This window comes from Oncorhynchus gorbuscha, linkage group LG26 (genome assembly GCF_021184085.1).
Source record: "Oncorhynchus gorbuscha isolate QuinsamMale2020 ecotype Even-year linkage group LG26, OgorEven_v1.0, whole genome shotgun sequence".
NCBI lineage: Eukaryota > Metazoa > Chordata > Actinopteri > Salmoniformes > Salmonidae > Oncorhynchus > Oncorhynchus gorbuscha.
This window is the reverse complement of record NC_060198.1, coordinates 33,817,973-33,838,606: the sequence shown is the minus strand read 5'-3', so window position 1 is coordinate 33,838,606 and position 20,634 is coordinate 33,817,973. Positions and strand designations below refer to the sequence as shown.

Here is a 20,634-nt window from a genome sequence, read left to right as displayed (position 1 = left end):
GAAAAAGGAGTAACTGATGAGACCTAAAAACACATTTGGGAATGAGTTCTGTAAACTGATATCCCCTTCTTTAGAAATGCACAAAGGCTTAGCGAGAGGGGTGGACTATCAAATGGTGATACAAAACTAGAATCAGGTAGGCTCTTTTAATTTGAGAAGTAAAATAAAGAAAAACAACAATACTTCAACACAGCCAGCCTTCATCTTGAAGTGCTTAAACTTCTATCCCTCCAGGCATTCCTTTTTCCTTTCTGTTTCTTTGTTATAGAAATCAAACCAACAAATCGAATGGAGGACAAGGGTGTGCATGACATACGGGACATGCAGAACTTACTGTTCATACTGAGGAAGACAGACGACAATACAAAAGCGTTAGAAAAAAGAGCAACCGAAATGAGCCTCCTGGAATAAGAGACGTTGGAGAAGTAGTCATGTTATAAATATGACATTCAGGAGTCAACTGCTCTCTCCCTCATCCATCTTCCCTCATCCTCTCTTACTAATCTTCTTTCCAGAACCAAACACAACGTGAAAATTACCAGCCAATTCTCTAAGGTACAATACCTCACCAAAACCCTAGTAATTGGTATCAATTTACTCTCATAGGCTTTGTAAACATCTTCAATGTCAAATTGCATTGTGGTTGTTTATCTAAACATGTTCCTAAGTGGTAAACTCAACATATGGGCTGCATTTCATGTATAACCTCACGTGTTCTCTAAATCCTCACTCAGAACTCTGTCCTTCAGCTCTTAAAAAACCCTTCAGCTGCCAAGGCCTCTTTGAAAGTTACGGTCAAAGAGTTGATAGTCACATAGGTCACAATCACTTTGCCAGGATTCACTTCTGCGCCACTACTGTCTGGACACTGTGTCACAACCTCTTCACCTTGCTGTTTTGTGTCATTCTCCACCACTTCCTCTGCAACCTCAACATCGGTACAGACCACAGAACCATCAGCCACGGTTTCATCTCCAACATCCACCACTGAAGTGCTATCCCTGTCAATCAGAATATGTCCCCCCATCTCCTCTACCCTGTCAATAAAATAATCTGTCCCCAACCCCTCTACCCTCTCAATAGCATTAGCTGTGCCTAACCTTTCTACCCTGTCAATCAAGGTATCTGTCCCCAATTCCACTTCTGTGTCACTGTCCACTAACCTATTGCTAATGTTAAGGTCTTCTGGACCCTCTGCAGAAACACAGCTCTCTGATTGATCAGTCCTATCCATTTGTTCCTGTCCAGTTTCAGAGGTCCCACCCTCTGACCTGTACCCTGCCCCTGTCACCCTCAACAAGGCCCCACCCCCCAATGTCTCATCTCCAGAGCCCAGTGTGGAACCACAACTCTCCACTCTGTCAGTCGTCGACTCCACCTCCTGCTCCATCATGGGATAGCTGCACTCTGACCGGCTATGCCCTTAAGAGAGAAAGACACAGGAAATGAGATCAATATACCACGAATAGGACCAATCCTGACCTTCAAACCGAGATAAAAAATAGATGATCAAATGTTTCATCAAATGTTTGACAGAAAACAAACTGAATAGACTGTTCACGTGTGCCTGTTGTTAACTCTGATTCCGGTCTCTCCTCTGCGCCTTGCCATTCATGCTCCATGGGGTCCTGTATGCGGGTCAGTGGTTGAAGGGAATTGGTGTCAGACACAGGTTTGGACACCCTCTGCTTGTTCTTGCGTCTTGCCAGGCGGGGTAGTAGACGCTCCCTCCCTCCCCCGCCCTGTATGGCAGACTGCCCTGGTCCAGCTCGGAGCCCATGGAGCGGGTAAGGGAGAGGCGCAGACGAGGGGTATCTGGGACTTTGTGTGCACTACGGAGGTCCATGGCATAGATATTCTGTAGGAGAAGAGAAGACTAAAGCCGATGTCACAAGTAGCAAACTGGACGCAATTTCTGTTGATTGCAACAAAGTGGCATCAGTGATGCTCAGTGTGTCACCCCAAAAATTGCCTGCAACATGGTTGCAACGCAAGAGATAGAAATCAATCTTATGACACGCAACTGACTGTATGCAATGTCCAATCAGGGCGCAGAAAAAAGTTTACATGAGTGGTCATATCGTTCCGTTCGGGAACTCCGACCTAGTACGCTAATGGCCAATCTTCAAAAAGGGTTTTAGTTTTTGAGATACCGCTACCCGAGGTATAACAAAGCACAACCATGTTTTTCCATATCTCTAAGGTCTTCCATACAATTCCTTCGATAAGTATTCAGACCCCTTAACTTCTTCCACATTTTGTTACAGCCTTATTCTAAAATGGATTAAAGAAAGAAAATCCTCAGCAATCTACACACAATACCCAATAATGACAAAGCGAAAACAGGTTTTTAGAAATGTTTGCAAAAAATTAAAAAATAAATACCCTATTTACATAAGTATTCAGGCCCTTTGCTATCAGACTAAAAATTGAGCTCAGGTGCATCCTGTTTCCATTGATCATCCATGAGATGTTTCTGCAACATCATTGGAGTCCACCTGTGGTAAATTCAATTGATTTGACATGATTTGGAAAGGCACACACCTGTCTATATAAAAGGTCCCACAGTTGACAGTGCATGTCAGAGCAAAAACCAACCCATGAGGTCGAAGGAATTGTCCGTAGAGCTCCGAGACAGGGTTGTGTTGAGCAACAGATCTGGGGAAGGGTACCAAAGGCACCCATGAACAGAGTGGCCTCCATTCTTCTTAAATGGAAGAAGTTTAGAACCACCAAGACTCTTTCTAGAGCGGGCAACCCGGCCAAACTGAGCAATCGGGGGGAGAAGGTCCTTGGTCAGAGAGGTGACCAAAAAGCCGATGGTTACTCTGACAGAGCTCTAGAGTTACTCTGTGGAGATGGGAGAACATTTCGGAAGGACAACTGTAAAAGGCACATGACAGCCCACTTGGAGTTTGCCAAAAGGCACCGAAAGAATCTTAGACCATGGGAAACAAGATTCTCTGGTCTGATGAAACAAAGATTGAACTATTTGGCCTGAATGCCAAGCGTCACATCTGGACAACACCTAGCACGATGAAAACAGAGCGGTCAGGAACCTGAGACTTGGGCGAAGGTTCATCTTCCAACAGGACAACGACCTAAAGCACACAGCCAAAACAACCCAGTATTGGCTTCGGGACAAGTCTCAATGTCTCAGCCAGAGCCCGGACTTGAACCAGATCGAACATCTCGGGAGAGACCTGAAAATAGCTGTGTAGCGACGCTCCCCATCCAACCTGACAGAGCTTGAGAGGATCTGCAGAGAAGAATGGGAGAAATTCCCTAAATTTTTATCTCACCTTTATTTAACCAGGTAGGCCAGCTGAGAGCAAGTTCTCATTTACACCTGGCCAAGATAAAGCAAAGCAGTGTGACAAACAACACAGAGTTACACATGGAATAAACAAACATACAGTCAATAACACAATAGAAAAGTCTATATACAGTGTGTGCAAATTAAGTAAGATTAGTGAGGTAAGGCAATAAATAGGCCATAGTGGCAAAATAATTACAATATAGCAATTAAACACTGGAGTGATAGATGAGTAGAGGATGAATGTGCAAGAAGAGATACTGGGGTGCAAAGGAGCAAAAAACAAAAACAATATGGGGATGAGGTAGTTGGGTGGGATAATTACAGATGGGCTATGTACAGGTGCAATGATCTGTAAGCTGCTCTGACAGCTGATGCTTAACGTTAGTGAGGAGGATATGAGCCTCCAGTGATTTTTGCAATTAGTTCCAGTCATTGGCAGCAGAGAACTGGAAGGAAAGGTGGCCAAAGGAGGAGTTGGCTTTGGGGGTGACCAGTGAAATATACCTGCTGGAGCGCGTACTACGGGTGCGTGCGGCTATGGTGACCAGTGAGCTGAGAAGGTGGGGCTTTACCTAGCAAAGACTTATAGATGACCTGGAGCCAGTGGGTTTGGTGACAAATGTGAAGCGAGGGCCAGCTAACAAGAGCATACAGGTCGTAGTGGTTGGTAGTATATATGGCTTGGTGACAAAACGGATTGCACTGTGATAGACTGCATCCAATTTGCTGAGTAGTGTTGGAGACTATTTTGTAAATGACATCTCCGAAGTCAAGGATCGGTAGGATAGTCAGTTTTACGAGGGTATGTTTGGCAGCATGAGTGAAGGATGCTTTGTTTTGTGAAATAGGAAGCTAATTCTAGATGCTTGATGTGAGTCTGGAAGGAGAGTTTACAGTCTAACCAGACACCTAGGTATTTGTAGTTGTCCACATATTCTAAGTCAGATCCGTCCAGAGTAGAGATGCTAGACAGGTGCTGGCAGCGATCGGTTGAAGAGCATGCATTTAGTTTTACTTGCATTTAAGAGCAGTTGGAGGCCATGGAAGGAGAGTTGTATGGCATTGAAGCTCGTCTGGAGGTTTGTTAACACAGTGTTCAAAGGGCCAGAAGTATACAGAATGATGTCGTCTGCATGGAAGTGGATCAGAGAATCACCAGCGTAAGAGCGACATCATTGATGTTTTCAGAGAAAAGAGTCGACCCGAGAATTGAATCCTGTGGCACCCCCATAGAGGCAGCCAGAGGTCCGGACAACAGGCCCTCCGATTTGACACACTGAACTCTGAGTAGTTGGTGAACCAGAAATACAGGTGTGCCAAGCTTGTAGCATCATATCCAAGACGAATCGCTGCCAAAGGTGCTTCAACAAAGTACTGAGTACAGGGTCTGAATAATAATTTGTTTATTAGCAAAAATGTCTAAAAAAAACTATTTTTGCTTTGTCATTATGGGGTAATGTGTGTAGATTGATGAAATGGAAAAAACGATTTAATCAATTTTAGAAAAAGTCTGTAACCTAACAAAATGTGGAAAAAGTCAAGGGGTCTGGATACTTTTTGAAGGCACTGTATATGAAATGGATGGTTGTGTAAAAATATTTTACTGCAAAAGTAGTTAAATTTATAGATGATGGGACACACCCCCTAAACTCAAACAGGACAGAATAATGCCTGGCTGGAGGGGTGGTGGGCCACATAAGCTTATTTAACCCAATTTTGCAAGCTCTGATATTGCTCAAATTTGGAATTTTTTGCCCTACATACAAAAAAGACATGAGGACATTTGACTCCAAATCCATTTTCAAACACAGATTCGTCCACAAAGACCATTGAGGTTTTCCACTGCCTCGCAAAGAAGGGCACCTATTGGTAGATGGGTAAAAATTGTGGATGGTGTATCATCACACCCGAGTCACTACAAATATAGTGTAGTCCTTCCTAACTCAGTTGCTGAAGAGGAAGGAAACCGCTCAGGGATTTCACCATGAGGCCAATGGTGACTTTAAAACAGTTTGAGTTTTACTTAATCTTGAAATCGAGTTCTTACTATGCTATAAGTAGTAAGACAGCACCACTGAATCATTTTAAACTATGAAACCACCCAAGTCCCATCTTGGCCACTGCAGGCAGTGATTGGCCCCTCCCCAGAGGGTATAATACGCACTGAGTGTTACTCTTGCTTTATTCAGCAACTGCTGTTTATCAAAGCCACCATTCGTATCATCTGTAAATTCATCTATACTTATTTTTCGTCTAAACTGCTCAATTTCAGACGGCCTACAACTTTGACCGAGCGGCGAAGAACATACAGTACCAGTCAAAAGTTTGGACACACCTACTCATATGGAATCATATAGTAAACAAAAAAGTGTTAAACAAATTAAAATATATTTGAGATTCTTCAAAGTAGCCACCCTTTGCCTTGATGACAGCTTTGCACACTCTGGGCATTCTCTCAACCAGCTTCATGAGGTAGTCACCGGGAATGCGTTTAAATTAACAGGTGTGCCTTGTTAAAAGTTAACTGATTGGAAAGAAATTCCATAAATTGTGTTGTGACAAGGTAGGGCGGTATACACAAGATAGCTCTATTTGCTAAAAGTCAAAGTCCCTTTTATGTCAAGAACAGCTCAAATAAGCAGGCAGAAATGACAATCCATCATTACTTTGAGACATGAAGGTCAGTCAATGCAGACAATTTCAAGAACTTTGAAAGTTTCTTCAAGTGCAATTGCAAAAACCATCAAGTGCTATGATGAAACTGGCTCTCATGAGGACCGCCACACAAAAGGAAGACCCAGAGTTACCCCTGCTGCAGAGGATACGTTCATTAGAGTTAACTGCACCTCAGATTGCAGCCCAAATAAATGATTCAATTAACAGACACATCTCAACATCAACTGTTCAGAAGAGACTTCTTGAAATCTGGCCTTCGTCTGTGAATTGCTGCAAAGAAACCACTACTAAAGGACACCAATAAGAAAAAAATAATAGTTTGGGTCAAGAAACACTAGCAATGGACATTAGACCAGTGGAAATCTGTCCTTTGGACTGATGAGTACAAATTTGAGATTTTTGTTCCAATTGCTGTGGCTTTGTGAGACGCAGAGTAGGTGAATGGATGATCTCCGCATGTGTGGTGCCCACTGTGAAGCATGGATGAGATGGTGTGATGGTGCTTTGCTGGAGACACTGTCTGTGATTTATTTAGAATTCAAGGCACACTTAACCAGCATGGCTATCACAGCATTCTGCAGCGATACACCATCCCATCTGGTTTGCGCTTAGTGGGACTATCATTTGTTTTTCAACAGGACAATGACCCAACATACCTCCAGGCTGTGTAAGGGCTATTTGACCAAGAAGGAGAGTGATGGAGAGCTGTATCAGATGACCTGGCCTCCACAATCACCCGACCTCAACCCAATTGAGATGGTTTGGGATGAGTTGGACTGCAGAGTGACGGAAAAGCAGCCAACAAGTGCTCAGCACACGTGGGAACTCCTACAAGACTGTTGGAAAAGCATTCCAGGTGAAGCTGGTGGAGAGAATGCCAAGAGTGTGCAAAGCTGTCATCAAGGCAAAGGGTGGCTACTTTTAAGAACCAAAAATATATTTTGATTTGTTAAACACTTTTTTGGTTACCACATGATTCCATATGTGTTATTTCATAGTTTGATGTGTTCACTATTATTCTACAATGCAATGTAAAAAATAGTCAAAACAAAGAAAAACCCTTGAATGAGTCGGTGTGTTCAAACTTTTGACTGGTACTGTATATTTTGTATTTTCTTTACTTCAACATCGATCCGTTTAGTAGCCTGAGTCAGCTAGCTTGCTAGCCACTCTTAGCTAGTGGTCCTTCTAGCTAGCTAGCTAATGCGTCACACTTGCAGGAGACCAAAGATTCTGGGGTCATTATTTAATAATCGCCTCCCCAATCACACTCAGAGTGTTCGTAAGCTTTGAGTAAAGGTACCAGACGGATTCCATTAGGTTTTTCTGAGTTTGAATGATTTTTCTCCTCAGGCCGAGATGACGTTCTCTGCCAGGATAAAGTAGTAATTCAAGTGCAAGGCACACATGTCGGGGAGGGACGGTCACAGAGACTACGCCCGATGGCTTGGAACAGAGCACGGAGGTGGCTCTGAGGTGGACCCCATCTTCTGTATCTACTGCTCCGGGGTTCCCCTGCCTTCCCTCCACCACCCAGCTCCCGGGAGCCTACGGATGAGTGGGTGAGGTGCAGCTTTCCAATACTCGACAGAGCCTCCACACCTCTGCCCTTCCCCAACCTGCTGCTTATTTCGAGGACGCAGCACACCGGGAGCTGAGAGACTTCCATGCCAGTCAGTGGGACACCTATGGAGATCCTGGCTCAGATGAAAGGGCTCAGAGTGAGGGTGATGATCTCTGACAAGGACCCTTACAACAAGGAGTTCATGGAGGTCCTTGGCAGGGCTGTGACTAAGCTGGGCCTGTCTTGGTCAGATCCACAACCAGCCCCTGAAACCATACTAGCAGGGGCTTACTTCCCACCGTCAGTCACCCAGTCTCTGGCATGATAGTCAGCCCCGCCCTAGACCCCTCCCCCTGTTCTCAGATGTCAGAAATGAGGTGAGGCAATCCTGGGAGAAGCCAAACAGACAAGCTCTCCCAACCAGAGCTTCGACACAGAGCCTCAGCTGGGATATATATCCATGCCCCTGCTCAAAGAAACCATAGCCTCATACCTCTCAGCAGTCTCTGCGGCAGTGAAGCCGCAGCTATCATCCAGTCTAACAAGGCAGCCGGCCAAGTCAGCAGCCATGTTAAACACCATGGCCATCGTCCAGGCCTACCAGGCCCGGGACAGGGAACAGCAGGCTACTGCAGAGATGTACATTGAGCTCAGGAAGGCGACAGACTTCGCCCTACACATGACAAGGTGTGCTGCCCAGGACACGGGCAGAATCATGGGATTCTCGGTCGTGGTATACAGTCACTTATGGCTCAACCTCACCCAAATGTCAGAAAGGGAGAAGAACGTGCTGCTAAATGCTCCTGTCACAGTATCTGGACTCTTCGGGCCTATCAAAAATATAAATCGTCAAACTGCACAGCAGCCTCTGCCTGTGACTTGGCTAAACAGTCAAAAATATAAATCGTCAAACTGCACAGCAGCCTCTGCCTGTAGCCCAGTTAGCTATTCCAAATCAAATGACAGCCCTGCCCTCTCTAATAGAAAGAGTAGACCTGTCCAGCAGACTGAGTGTATGGAAACATGCATGCGCAGCTCCCCCTTGTGTACTGAATACAATTTGGAAGGGTTACGCGTTGCAGGTCGCTGGTGTCACACCCACGACAGTTTCAGCTCAAGTGGCCCCTATTCTAGAACAGGAAATAACCTCCCTTGGAGGAAAAGGAGCTATTCGCCCAGTTATGGAAGCAGACAAAAACACGGGTCATTATCAGAGATATTTTCGAGTGCCAAAGAAAGGCAGTGGCATGAGACTGGTCTTAGATTTGAGGGTGTTGAACAAATCATTACGAAAACTACCTTTTCGCATGTTAAACACACCACCGTCTATTCAGTCAGACAGACAGTATACGGATATTGTGCTATCTAGACAACTGTCTTATAATAGCGAAGTCGAGAGAATTGGTCGAGACACAGACCAGGATAGTGATAAATCATGTCCATAATCCATAGTTTCTTGATTAACTGTGAAAATAGTTGTCTCACCTGTTTGCAATAAGGCACTAAAGTAACCCTGAAAAATTTTGGGCAATGAAATTTACTTTATGTCCAAATCCATTACTTCACTGAGTACCACTCTTCCTATTTCAAGCATGGTGGTGGCTGCATCATGTTATGGGTATGCTTGTCATCGGTAACGACAAGGGAATTTTTTAAGATAAAAATAAACTGAATAGACCTAAGCACAGGCAAAATCCTAGAGGAAAATCTGGTTCAGTCTACTTTCCAATAGACACTGGGAGACAAATGCACCTTTCAGCAGGAAAATGACCTAAAACACACGGCCAAATATACACTGGAGTTGCTTACCAATAAAACATTGAATGTTCTTAGTGACATAGTTACAGTTTTGTCTTAAATCGGCTTGAAGATCTATGGCAAAACTTGAAATTGGCTGTCTAGCATTATTCAACAACCAACTTGACAGAGCTTGAAGAACTAAAAAAAAATAATGTGCTAATTCAGGTGTGCAAAGCTCTTAAAGACTCACAGCTGTAATCACTGCCAAAAGAGATTCTAACATGTATTGACTGTGTCAATACTTATGTAAATGAGATATTTCTGTATTTTTCCCCCAATATATTTGCAACAATTACAACTGTTTTCACAGTGTCATTATGGGGTAGTGTGTGTAGATATGTGAGAGAAAAAATATATATTGAATACATTTTGAATTCAGGTTGTAACACAACAAATGTTGAATAAGTCAAGGGGTTATGAATACTTTCTGAAGCCACTGTATAAAAAGGCAGCAGACTGCTTGGGATGGCAACACCACAAGCCTATGAGTGTCAATGAGGGAACTGGGAGGCTCCAATGAAAGGAAAGACAATCATCCAACCCTGGACTCTGGCACCCTCTCCCGAGTTCTACAACTTGCCCTCACTGTACTATAACTTGCACCTCCAGGATTGGGCTCTTAAGTCACATCCTTATCATGTAGAAGTGAGCTTTGATTCATTGCTAGTACAATACGTCTGCCTGAATCGAACATGACCTTCCTCTGGCTCACTTCATTTGTGATGCACATTGGGATGTTTCCAGTGCACTCTTATACTGTTCAGGTTGAGCTGGCACATTGCTTCATCCAGACAATCACGTCTGCCCGGGAGTTGCCATATATGTTGACTTGGTGACATTATGGTGTATTGGGAGAATACAACCACACAAGGCAGGTGTTCACTACAATAAACCAACACAATCTGACACTCATTGACAAGAAATGCCATCAACTTAGTGGGCATGTCATAGGAATTGCACTGATAGGCCCACTCCACCACCAGTCCTCTCCTCAGGCAGTTACTAGAGACAGAGACACCATGGAACTGGACTGCCACATGTCAGGAGGCCATTCAACAGCCAACATGCTGTCTGGAAATTGATGGCGTGCATTGCCCTCATACATATTTTGCTACCAACCATGGCTGGCCAGCCCATGTGACACCTGAAATGGGCTGCATTGTAAAGAATGAGCTCTCATCCTGCATTGGTCTGGAAAACTGTGCAGTAATTCCAACATACAGTTGAAGTCAGAAGTATGCATACACCTTAGCCAAATACATTTCAACTCAGTTTTTCATAATTCCTGACATTTAATCCTAGTAAAAATGATCTGTCTTAGGTCAGTTAGGATCACCACTTTATTTTACAAATGTGAAATGTCAGAATAATAGTAGAGGGAATGATGATTTATAACAGCTTTTATTTATTTCATCGCATTCCCAGTGGGTCAGAAGTGTACATACACTCAATTAGTGTTCGGTAGCATTGTCTTTTAAATTGTTTAACTTGGGTCAAACGTTTCGGGTAGCCTTCCACAAGCTTCCCACAATAAGTTGGGTGAATTTTGACCCATTCCTTCTGACAGAGCTGGTGTAACTGATTCAGGTTTTAGGCCTCCTTTTTTCAGTTTTGCCCACAAAGTTTCGATAGGATTGAGGTCAGGGCTTTGTGATGGCCACTCCAACACCTTGACTTCGTTGTCCTTAAGCCACTTTGCCACAACTTTGGAAGTATGCTTGGGGTCATTGTCCATTTGGAAGACCCATTTGCGACCAAGCTTTAACTTCCTGACTGATGTTTTGAGATGTTGCTTCAATATATCCACATAATTTTTCTGCCTCATGATGTTATCTATTTTGTGAAGTGCACCAGTCCCTCCTGCAGCAAAGCATCCCCACAACATGATGCTGCCACCCCCGTGCTTCACGGTTGGGATGGTTGTTCTTCGGCTTGCAAGCCTCCCCCTTTTTCCTCCAAACATAACGATGGTCATTATGGCCAAACAGTTCTATTTTTGTTTCATCAGACCAGAGAACATTTCTTCAAAAGGTACGATCTTTGTCCCCATGTGCAGTTGCAAACCGTAGTCTGGCTTTTTTATGGCATTTTTGGAGCAGTGGCTTCTTCATTGCTGAGCGGCGTTTCAGGTTATGTCGATATAGGACTTGTTTTAATGTGGATATAGATACCTTTGTACCTGTTTCCTCCAACATCTTCACAAGGTCCTTTGCTGTTGTTCTGGGATTGATTTGTACTTTTCGCACCAAAGTACGTTCATCTCTAGGAGACAGAACGCGTCTCCTTCCTGAGCGGTATGAAGGCTGCGTGGTCCCATGGTGTTTATACTTGCGTACTATTGTTTGTACAGATGAACATGGTACCTTCAGGCGTTTGGAAATTGCTCCCAAGGATGAACCAGACTTGTGGAGGTCTACACATTTTTTTCTGAGGTCTTGGCTGATTTCTTTTGATTTTCCCATGATGTCAAGCAAAGAGGCACTGAGTTTGAAGGTAGGCCTTGGAATAAATCCACAGGTACACCTCCAATCGAATTTTCCAAGCTGTTTAAAGGCACAGTCAACTTGGTGTATGTAAACTTCTGACCCACTGGAATTGTGATACAGTGAATTATATGTGAAATAATCTGTCTGTAAACAATTGTTGGAAGAATTACTTGTGTCATGCACAAAGTAGATGTCCTAACTGACTTGCCAAAACTATAATTTGTTAACCTCTTGGTCCTACCTGGCACGCAGGCGTCCCATCTAGACATCTGGAAATGCAAATGTACTATTAGCATTTAGCGTAGCGCTAGTTAAAACTCAAACGTTCATTAAAATACACATGCAGGGTATTGAATTAAAGCTACACTCGTTGTGAATCCAGGCAACAAGTCAGATTTTTTAAATGCTTTTCGGCGAAAGCATGAGAAGCTATTATCTGATAGCATGTAACACCCCAAAAGACCCGCAGGGGACGTAAACAAAATAATTAGCATAGACGTCGCTACACAAACCGCACAAATAAAATATAAAACATTCATTACCTTTGACCATCTTCTTTGTTGGCACTCCTAGATGTCCCATAAACATCACTATTGGGTCTTTTTTTCGATTAAATCGGTCCATATATAGCCTAGATATCGATCTATGAAGACTGTGTGATAAACTAAAAAAAATAGTGTCTTATAACGTAACGTCATTTTTTTAAATGAAAAAAGTCGACGATAAACTTTCACAAAACACTTCGAAATACTTTTGTAATGCAACTTTAGGTATTATTAAACGTTAATAAGCGATCAAATTGATCACGAGGCGAAGTATATTCTTTAGCTGTCCGTCTGGAAATAATGTCCGGGTAATTCTCATCCAAAATATCCGGTCGGAGACCGGAAGAAATGCGTTGCCTTGAGTCTGTTTGACCAAGAAACAAAGCCTAGGCAAATGACAAGACTCTAGACAACGTGTGGAAGCTGTAGGTATTGCAACCTCAGCCCAATTAAATATGGTTCACCTTTATCAATGGGTTCAAGTCGTGCATGGATATATATTTCCATTTTCAGTTATCAGATTTTTACTGCGCTTTTTGATTAAACGCACGTTCTGTTATAGTCACAGCCGTGATTTAACCAGTTTTAGAAACGTCTGAGTGTTTTCTATCCACACATACTAATCATATGCATATACTATATTCCTGGCATGAGTAGCAGGGCGCTGAAATGTTGCGCGATTTTTAACAGAACGTTCGAAAAAGTAGGGGGTAGGATTAACAGGTTAAACAAGAAATCTGTGGAGTGGTTGAAAAACGAGTTTTAATGACTCCAACCTAAGTGTATGTAAACTTCAGACTAACTGTACCTATAAAGGAAATATGCCATTTATGGCAAACAAGAGGCACCCCTGGATGGTAAAACTTGCTGTATGTGATTGTTTATGGTGGCTGGGGATAAACTTCAGACTAACTGTACCTATAAAGGAAATATGCCATTTATGGCAAACAAGAGGCACCCCTGGATGGTAAAACTTGCTGTATGTGATTGTTTATGGTGGCTGGGGATTGACAGAGATAGTGGTCTTTGTGCACCATGCTTAATCAGCTCCACTTCCTCTGCAACCCACCAACTGTCCATCAATGCCCATGGATCAAATGTATATGTGTCTGGAGCTGTGATATGTCCAGTTAGTCAATGGGTCTCATTGGCATACAAGCTGCATTTGCTGACTGCCTATACTGAACTGTAGAAATGGAAACTGACCCCCCCACGCAGCCCCAATACCCCGCCAGTCATACAGGAAGGATATTGTGCAAGCTGGTCAGGCCCCAGAACTCCAACCACCACTGGCTACTTTGTCTCCTCACCCTATTAGGACACACGCATGTCCTGGTCACCTCAGAGACTTTGAATCAACGTTGCACATTTAGTTTTATTGGGGAAAAGAGGGCTGTAAATATACAGTAAATACAGAAAGTATTCAGACTTCTTGACTTTTCCCACATTTATTACGTTACAGCGTTATTCTAAAATGCATTAACTTGTTTTTTCCCCCTCATCAATTTACACACAATACGCCATAATGGCTAAGAAGAAAACAGGTTTTTGGAAATATCACATCTACATAAGTATTCAGTCCCTTTACTCAGTACTTTGTTGAAGCACCTTTGTCAGCGATTACAGCCTCGAGTCTTCTTGGGTATGATGCTACAAGTTTGGCACACCTGCATTTGGGGAGTGTCTCCCATTCTTCTCTGCAGATCCTCTCAAGCTCTGTCAGGTTGGATGGAGAGCATCGCTGCACAGCTATTTTCTGAGTAGTGGCTTCCATCTGGCCACTCTACCATAAAGGCCTGATTGGAAGAGTGCTGCAGAGATGGTTGTCCTTCTGGAAGGTTCTCTCATCTCCACAGAGGAACTCTGGAGCTCTTTCAGAGTGACCATCGGCTTCTTGGTCACCTCCCTGACCAAGGCCCTTCTCCCCCGATTGCTCAGTTTGGCCAGTCGGCCAGCTCTAGGAAGAGTCTTGGTGGTTCCAAACTTCTTCCATTTAAGAATGATGTTTTCTTGGGGACTTTCAATGCTGCAGAAATGTTTTGGTACCCTTCCCCAGACCTGTGCCTCGACACAATTCTGTCTCTGAGCTCTATGGACAATTCCTTTGACCTCATGGCTTGGATATTTCTCTGACATGCACTGTCAACTGTGGGAACTCATATAGACAGGTGTATGCCTTTCCAAATCATATCCAATCAATTGAATTTACCACAGGTGACTCCAATCAAGTTGTAGAAACATCTCACAGATGATCAATGGAATCAGGATGCACCTGAGCAAAATGTCTAGTCTCATAGCAAAGGTTCTGAATACTTAGGTAAATAAGGTATCTGTTTTTTATTTATAATACATTTGCAAACATTTCTAAAAACCTGTTTTTGCTTTGTCATTATGGGGTATGTGTGTAGATTGATTAGGAAATGTTTTTATTTCATCCATTTTAGAATAAGGTTGTGACGTAACAAAATGTTGAAAAAGTCAAGGAATCTGAATGCTTTCCGAATGCACAGTATATCAATGTTGTTAAAATTAGCAAACATTTGGATGATCAAATAATTTATGTAACCGTGATGTTTCACAAGATTGGACGTTGCATGCCATTTCAATTGCGTTTGAATTGCTTCATGTATCAGCAAAGTTGCTTGAGATGAGACATAAATTGCTTCGTGTGATGCAGGCTAAAGATATACTAGTAAGTATTGTCATTTGTGTAATTGCTAAATGTTAATGTAAGGGACATAGAAATGTATTAAGAAAGTGGATGTTCTGAACAAGGAGAAAGGTAAGCGCTGTACCCGCAAGACGAGTCTTCGTGGTCTGAGTCCTTTCCTGCGGTATGCCAGGGCTCGGTCCTTCTCCTCCCTGATAAGACACAGAGAATATGAAATTGCAATGGCTAGAGAAGAAGTAGTATGCAGTATTCATATTAACAGCACTCTCAGTACTACTCACTTCTCTTCATAAGCCAGCACCAGGCGTGGGTCCAGTATGTGGTCCTCTGGTTCCCAGGTGCTGTACCTGTAAAACAATCACGCTCTATAAGCACTGTTCATGCAGGATCATCATGGCATGATCCCCTTGAATAAGGAAAGGAGGTACAATGACAGGAGTTGTTATAGAATCATATGGGAACTTTCAATTAATTTATGTATAGAGACTGCAAGCGGTTATACCTTACCTTTTAAAAACCCTGGCAGATTGTAAATTGTCAAGAGATATCATTACAAATACACCAAATCAATCACAAGACACTTAAATGTCAACCTCTATTGCGCAAGTGAGTCGTTCTGGAATTTGTTATGTTTTTCCCACTTGTCTTGACTCCTGAGGGGTATACTACGTAGCGGGATAGAGGAGTTAGCGAGCTAACTTTGGTCAATTCTGAGTTCAACTCTGGATAACTGTTGACATGAAGGTGGCTCACCTTTTAGCCAGGTAAATTTATATGGCAACAAATACTTTAGCTATAACCTGCTCTGGGGCAGGCTAAATTCACTTCATCCTAAATGAAGTGCTTGAGCTGAGAGTTGAGGACCAATCAAATCAGATCCCCTCCCTCTCGCAAAAAGAACGTCATCATCCCCTTCATTCTCTGAAACCACTTAAGACGGCTGGTTAAATATTTTATTGTGTTAATAATATTCAAATACCCTACAGTATCTCACTACACATTTACTAATGTGTAGTGAGAATTTGAAACGTCACACACAGTACAATTTTCGTATGACTTAATACAATAATTTAATCGATAGGTGTTGGGGGTGCTCGTGCACACAAAGACAGCCTAAACAATTGTGTAATAAAAAGACACCACTTCTAATAACCCATTTCACACCATAGCCTACTGAATTTGCAGGATAAGTTCTTTCATTTCAGCAAAAACCTAAAATGTGGCACAGACTTGCTGATGGATTTCTGTTTCAGCATTTTATCAATGAATATTTCTGCATTCGACTAGCCATGTGCGACATGCAAGCGCAGTTACAAACCTGGCTGGAGTTAGCGGCAGCTGAAGAATCTAAATGCATGGTCGTAACATGGATGAAGCCTGAGCTGGAATATGAAGCTTAGTGAAGCTAGCTAGCTTTAGAAAAGCCTGAGTAGATCTAGCTAGTGTCGTAGTATACCCCTCTATTTCTATTGAAAGTGTTGGTAAACAAGGGTACCCTTCAGTTTTAGATGCGTGCGGAATCGGATTAACGCTGGATCTGGACGGACTCTTCACATTACGAAAATGCACCAAATGGCGTACGGTGGTTGCCAGTTCTCCTGTCAGTGTACTTCCTTGATTAAGGAAATCGGAATTAGGGGTGTTAAATATGAGGCACTTTAACCAATGATATGAGGTTTTTACTAAGACATCAGAAGCAGAGGGAACATTACAGTGCCTTCAGAAAGTATTCACACCCCTTGACTTATTCCACATTTTGTTGTTGTGTTACAGCCTGAATTCAAAACGGATTAAACATATTTTCTCATCCATCTACACACAATACCCAACAATGACAAAGCGAAAACATGTTTTAGACATTTTGCCAATTTATTGAAAATGAACTACAGAAATATCTAATTTACATAAATATTCAACCCCCTGATTCAATACATGTTAGAATCAACTTTTGCATCGATTTCAGCTGTGATTCTTTCTGGGTAAGTCTCTAAGAGCTTTCCACACCTGGATTGTGAAGAATTTGCACATGATTGTTTTCAAAATTCTTCAAGTTCTGTCAAATTGGTTGTTGATCATTGCTAGACAACCATTTTCAGATCTTCCTATAGATTTAAGTCACAACTGTAACTCTGCCACTCACTGTCTTCTTGTTAAGCAACTCCAGTGTAGATTTGGCCTTGTGTTTTAGGTTATTGTCTTATTGAAAGGTGAATTCATCTCCCAGTGTCTGGTGGAAAGTAGACTGAACCAGGTTTTCCTCTAGGATTTTGCATGTGCTTAGCTCCATTCCGTTTATTTTTTAATCCTGAAAAACTCCCCAGTCCTTAACGGTTACAAGCATACACATAACATGATGCAGCCACCCCTATGTTTGGAAATACGGAGAGTGGTACACATTAATGTGTTGTATTGGATTTTCCCCAAACATAACATTTTGTATTCCGGACAAAAAGTTAATTGCTTGGCCACATTTTTTTGCAGTATTTTACTCTGTACAGGCTTCCTTCTTTTCACTCTGTCAATTAGGTTAGTATTGTGGAGTAACTACAATGATGTGGATCTATCCTTAGTTTTCTCCGATCACAGCCATTAAAATGTTTTAAAGTCACCATTGGCATCATGGTGAAATCCCCCAGCGATTTCCTTACTCTCCAGCAACTGAGTTAGGAAGGACACCTACATTTTGTTTTACCCATCTACCTCTTGGCGAGGCATTGGAAAACCTCCCTGGTCTTTGTGGTTTAATGTGTTTGACATTCACTGCTCAACTGAGGGACCTTACATGTGTGTGTAGGGTACAAAGATGAGGTAGTCATAAAAAACATGTTCAACACTATTATTGCACACAGAGTGTGTCCAAGCAACTTATTATGTGACTTGTTAGGCAAATGTTTACTCCTTAACTTATTTAGGCCATAACAAAAGGGTTTAATACTCATTGACACAAGACATTTCTGCGTTTCATTTGTAATTCATTTGTAAATATTTCAAAAAATATAATTCTACTTTGACATTATGGGGTATTGTGTGTAGGCCAGTGACCAAACAAATCTACGTTTAATCAATATTAAATTCAGGCTGTAACACAACAAAATATGGAAAACGTCAATGGGTGGAAATCATTTCTGAAGGCACTATATGTACCCAGGTCATACATACATGACTCATACAGATTTGTATTGCATTCACTAATTAATAAGAAGAGTACTTACTTTGGTGGCCATCCCTGCCACTTCAATAAGTATTCCACATTACCCTAAGAAGCAAAAGAGAAAGGCACATTTAGCAAGAGAGCAAATAACACAATTAGTACTCTTTTTTACGGTAGTTCAAGGAGCATAAAAAGATGACTGTCGCTTTAAAGGGTCGGTGTCGAGCTCATTGGGGTAATTTTATTTTCAAATGGAGATTGTACGAGATGACGTCAATGTAAAGGCCTCGAACTCTACTATTGTGATGACGTGATCGCACATGGATGGGTTTTATGTAAAATAATTTTCTTGAGCGTCAAAAAGCGATGGAAATAGGTAGGACTTTACATGTAAACAGCTCGTATTGCGCAACGTGCTGCACAGCGAAGGTCTCCGCTTTGGACCACCCATTGATAATATAATTGTATGGTGTGCGTGTATAGAATACTCAATACATAGAATGAAACATTACTGTATTATAATCTTCCATTTTCAAACCAACTTTAGAAAATAAATACGTAAATGCATAGTAAGATTCATACCATACAAAACAATAACATAGGCTCATTGTGGTGATCATACTACAACATAATAGGACAATATTGAATGGATCATGCGAGGTGTAACATTACACAGCAGTTTTTTTTCACCCAGATACCCCAATCCATCTTCCCGTCCTCTGTTCTCCTCCTGTTGGCATAACGTACAAATAAACTGCGTAGCTCACACACATTGGCGGCGCGGACAATCCCACCAGTGATACCCCACGATGAGACCCGATTTTGCTAAACACACCCCTTTTATATTTTACTACTTGAGGTAGTAGTCTGTATCCAGAACATACAACATACACAAACCAAGGGAAACGAAAAGATTCCACAATCTCTTTATTGAAAATGATGTAGCCTATAGGCAACATTATGTGCAGAAAAAAAATATTTTAAACTTTTTGCGTGTTAGAATTAGCAGCATTCATGGAGCAGAATGACAATATTAATGTCTAGTGTAAACTACGGAAAGTGCGTAGCAATACTTTTGTGTAATGGCTGATATATACTCTGTAAGATTACAGGTAGTACATTGGCTGTTAAAACCATAAGACACCAATGATAGGTAGACTACATTTCTATTCGGAAGCACGGCTACATTGCTTACCTTTCTGACTCTCTTCTTGGTTATTGATTCAACTGCAAACACTTGTTCGCCTATAGATGACAGTTCCATCGCTCCTAGGCTGCTTGTCGCACGCTCAAAACAGGGAACGCGAAATGTTTCTCGTTCTTTCCAAGAAAAATAACCCCCAAAACTCGCTGCAGCGGCTAAAACAAGCTTTTTGTCTACTCTATAATCCTTTTCTATTATCGGAGTCTTTATCACGTACTCACATGCACGTATTGGATAGTTGAGCGGTATTTTAGGTTATCTTTCTGAGTTTTAAAAATCTGCGACACATCACTGCCTGGCGCGTGCTTTAGTCAAGCGCGCTCCCTCTGACTCTGGTACGATGCGCCGAGCCCCCAATAATGGACAGAGAAGAGGTTAAGCGAGAGGGTTTACTTCGCCCAAAATCTGTCCCACGAAAATAGGACCACGAACTGAGTAATGTTTGCTAATTTGCTACGTGGTGATTATTTGATAGAATAGAACTTTCGTAATGTTCAGGTTGTTGCGAATGGACTGATATAAGTGGACACACGTGGGTATTTCGTCAACTGAAAAAAACGACTTTATATTTGAGTTGTGCCTCTTGTTCACACGCGTATCTGCCCTCTCATTGGTAAGAATGGTCCCATCTGATCGCGCCTTCTCCCGCTGCCTTCCATCTTTGAAGACATGTATTTCCATTGTTAGAATGGCCACTCGACTATCTTGTCAATATAATTGATCATCGTTGGCATGCCCGGGTCTTTCACTATTACAAAACACATTATTTCAAGAATATGTGTATTATTCTATAAACTCTTAAATGCGTTTTATGTTTGTTTTCTTTAAATACTATTGAGGAACATCTGTCCTATTTTTGGCACATGACTGTTTTCCATATTGTTAAAATATCCAGGATAATGATCTAATGTCAACATAATTCCAGGTCCCATGTGATGCTAGGCTATCTGTTATCAAGCTATGTACATGCCTCTATCCCGAATTAATAGGACATATAGGCACCATCTCATTTCATAATTTTAGTACCTATTTTATGTCCCTATTCATATGGAATTGATGCATAAACTGTAACTTGATCCACACAACAGATGGCATGAAACAGGCTCATCTCAACATTGAACCAACAGAGAACGTGCTTTAAATCTCTTTAAACAATTGGGGATCTGATATCCAGAAGATGTCTGTGCACCTATTTGTGTGATGGTTAGGAAATTATAT

General features: G+C 42.0%; 1 protein-coding gene across 6 annotated transcripts; it reads right to left on the bottom strand.

Annotated features, from left to right (window-relative positions):
- Positions 1–271: 271 nt before the first annotated feature.
- Positions 272–19,744, bottom strand: LOC124016269 (chromobox protein homolog 7-like). 6 transcript variants are annotated; one of them, XR_006835335.1, is made up of 6 exons: positions 19,408–19,744; positions 18,274–18,317; positions 15,343–15,408; positions 15,186–15,252; positions 1,562–1,876; positions 272–1,422 (listed from the first exon to the last, which is right to left on the bottom strand). XR_006835335.1 is itself a non-coding variant. In XM_046331815.1 (5 exons), exons 1-5 carry the CDS (start codon positions 19,474–19,476, stop codon positions 1,640–1,642), a joined length of 483 nt encoding a protein of 160 aa, XP_046187771.1. In that variant the 5' UTR covers positions 19,477–19,744; the 3' UTR covers positions 272–1,639. The 6 variants fall into 6 exon arrangements, 3 of the variants coding, with proteins under 3 accessions (XP_046187771.1, XP_046187772.1, XP_046187773.1); XR_006835336.1 differs by having other exon boundaries at positions 1,568–1,876; XM_046331815.1 differs by having other exon boundaries at positions 272–1,876.
- Between the last annotated feature and the right edge of the window lie 890 nt (positions 19,745–20,634).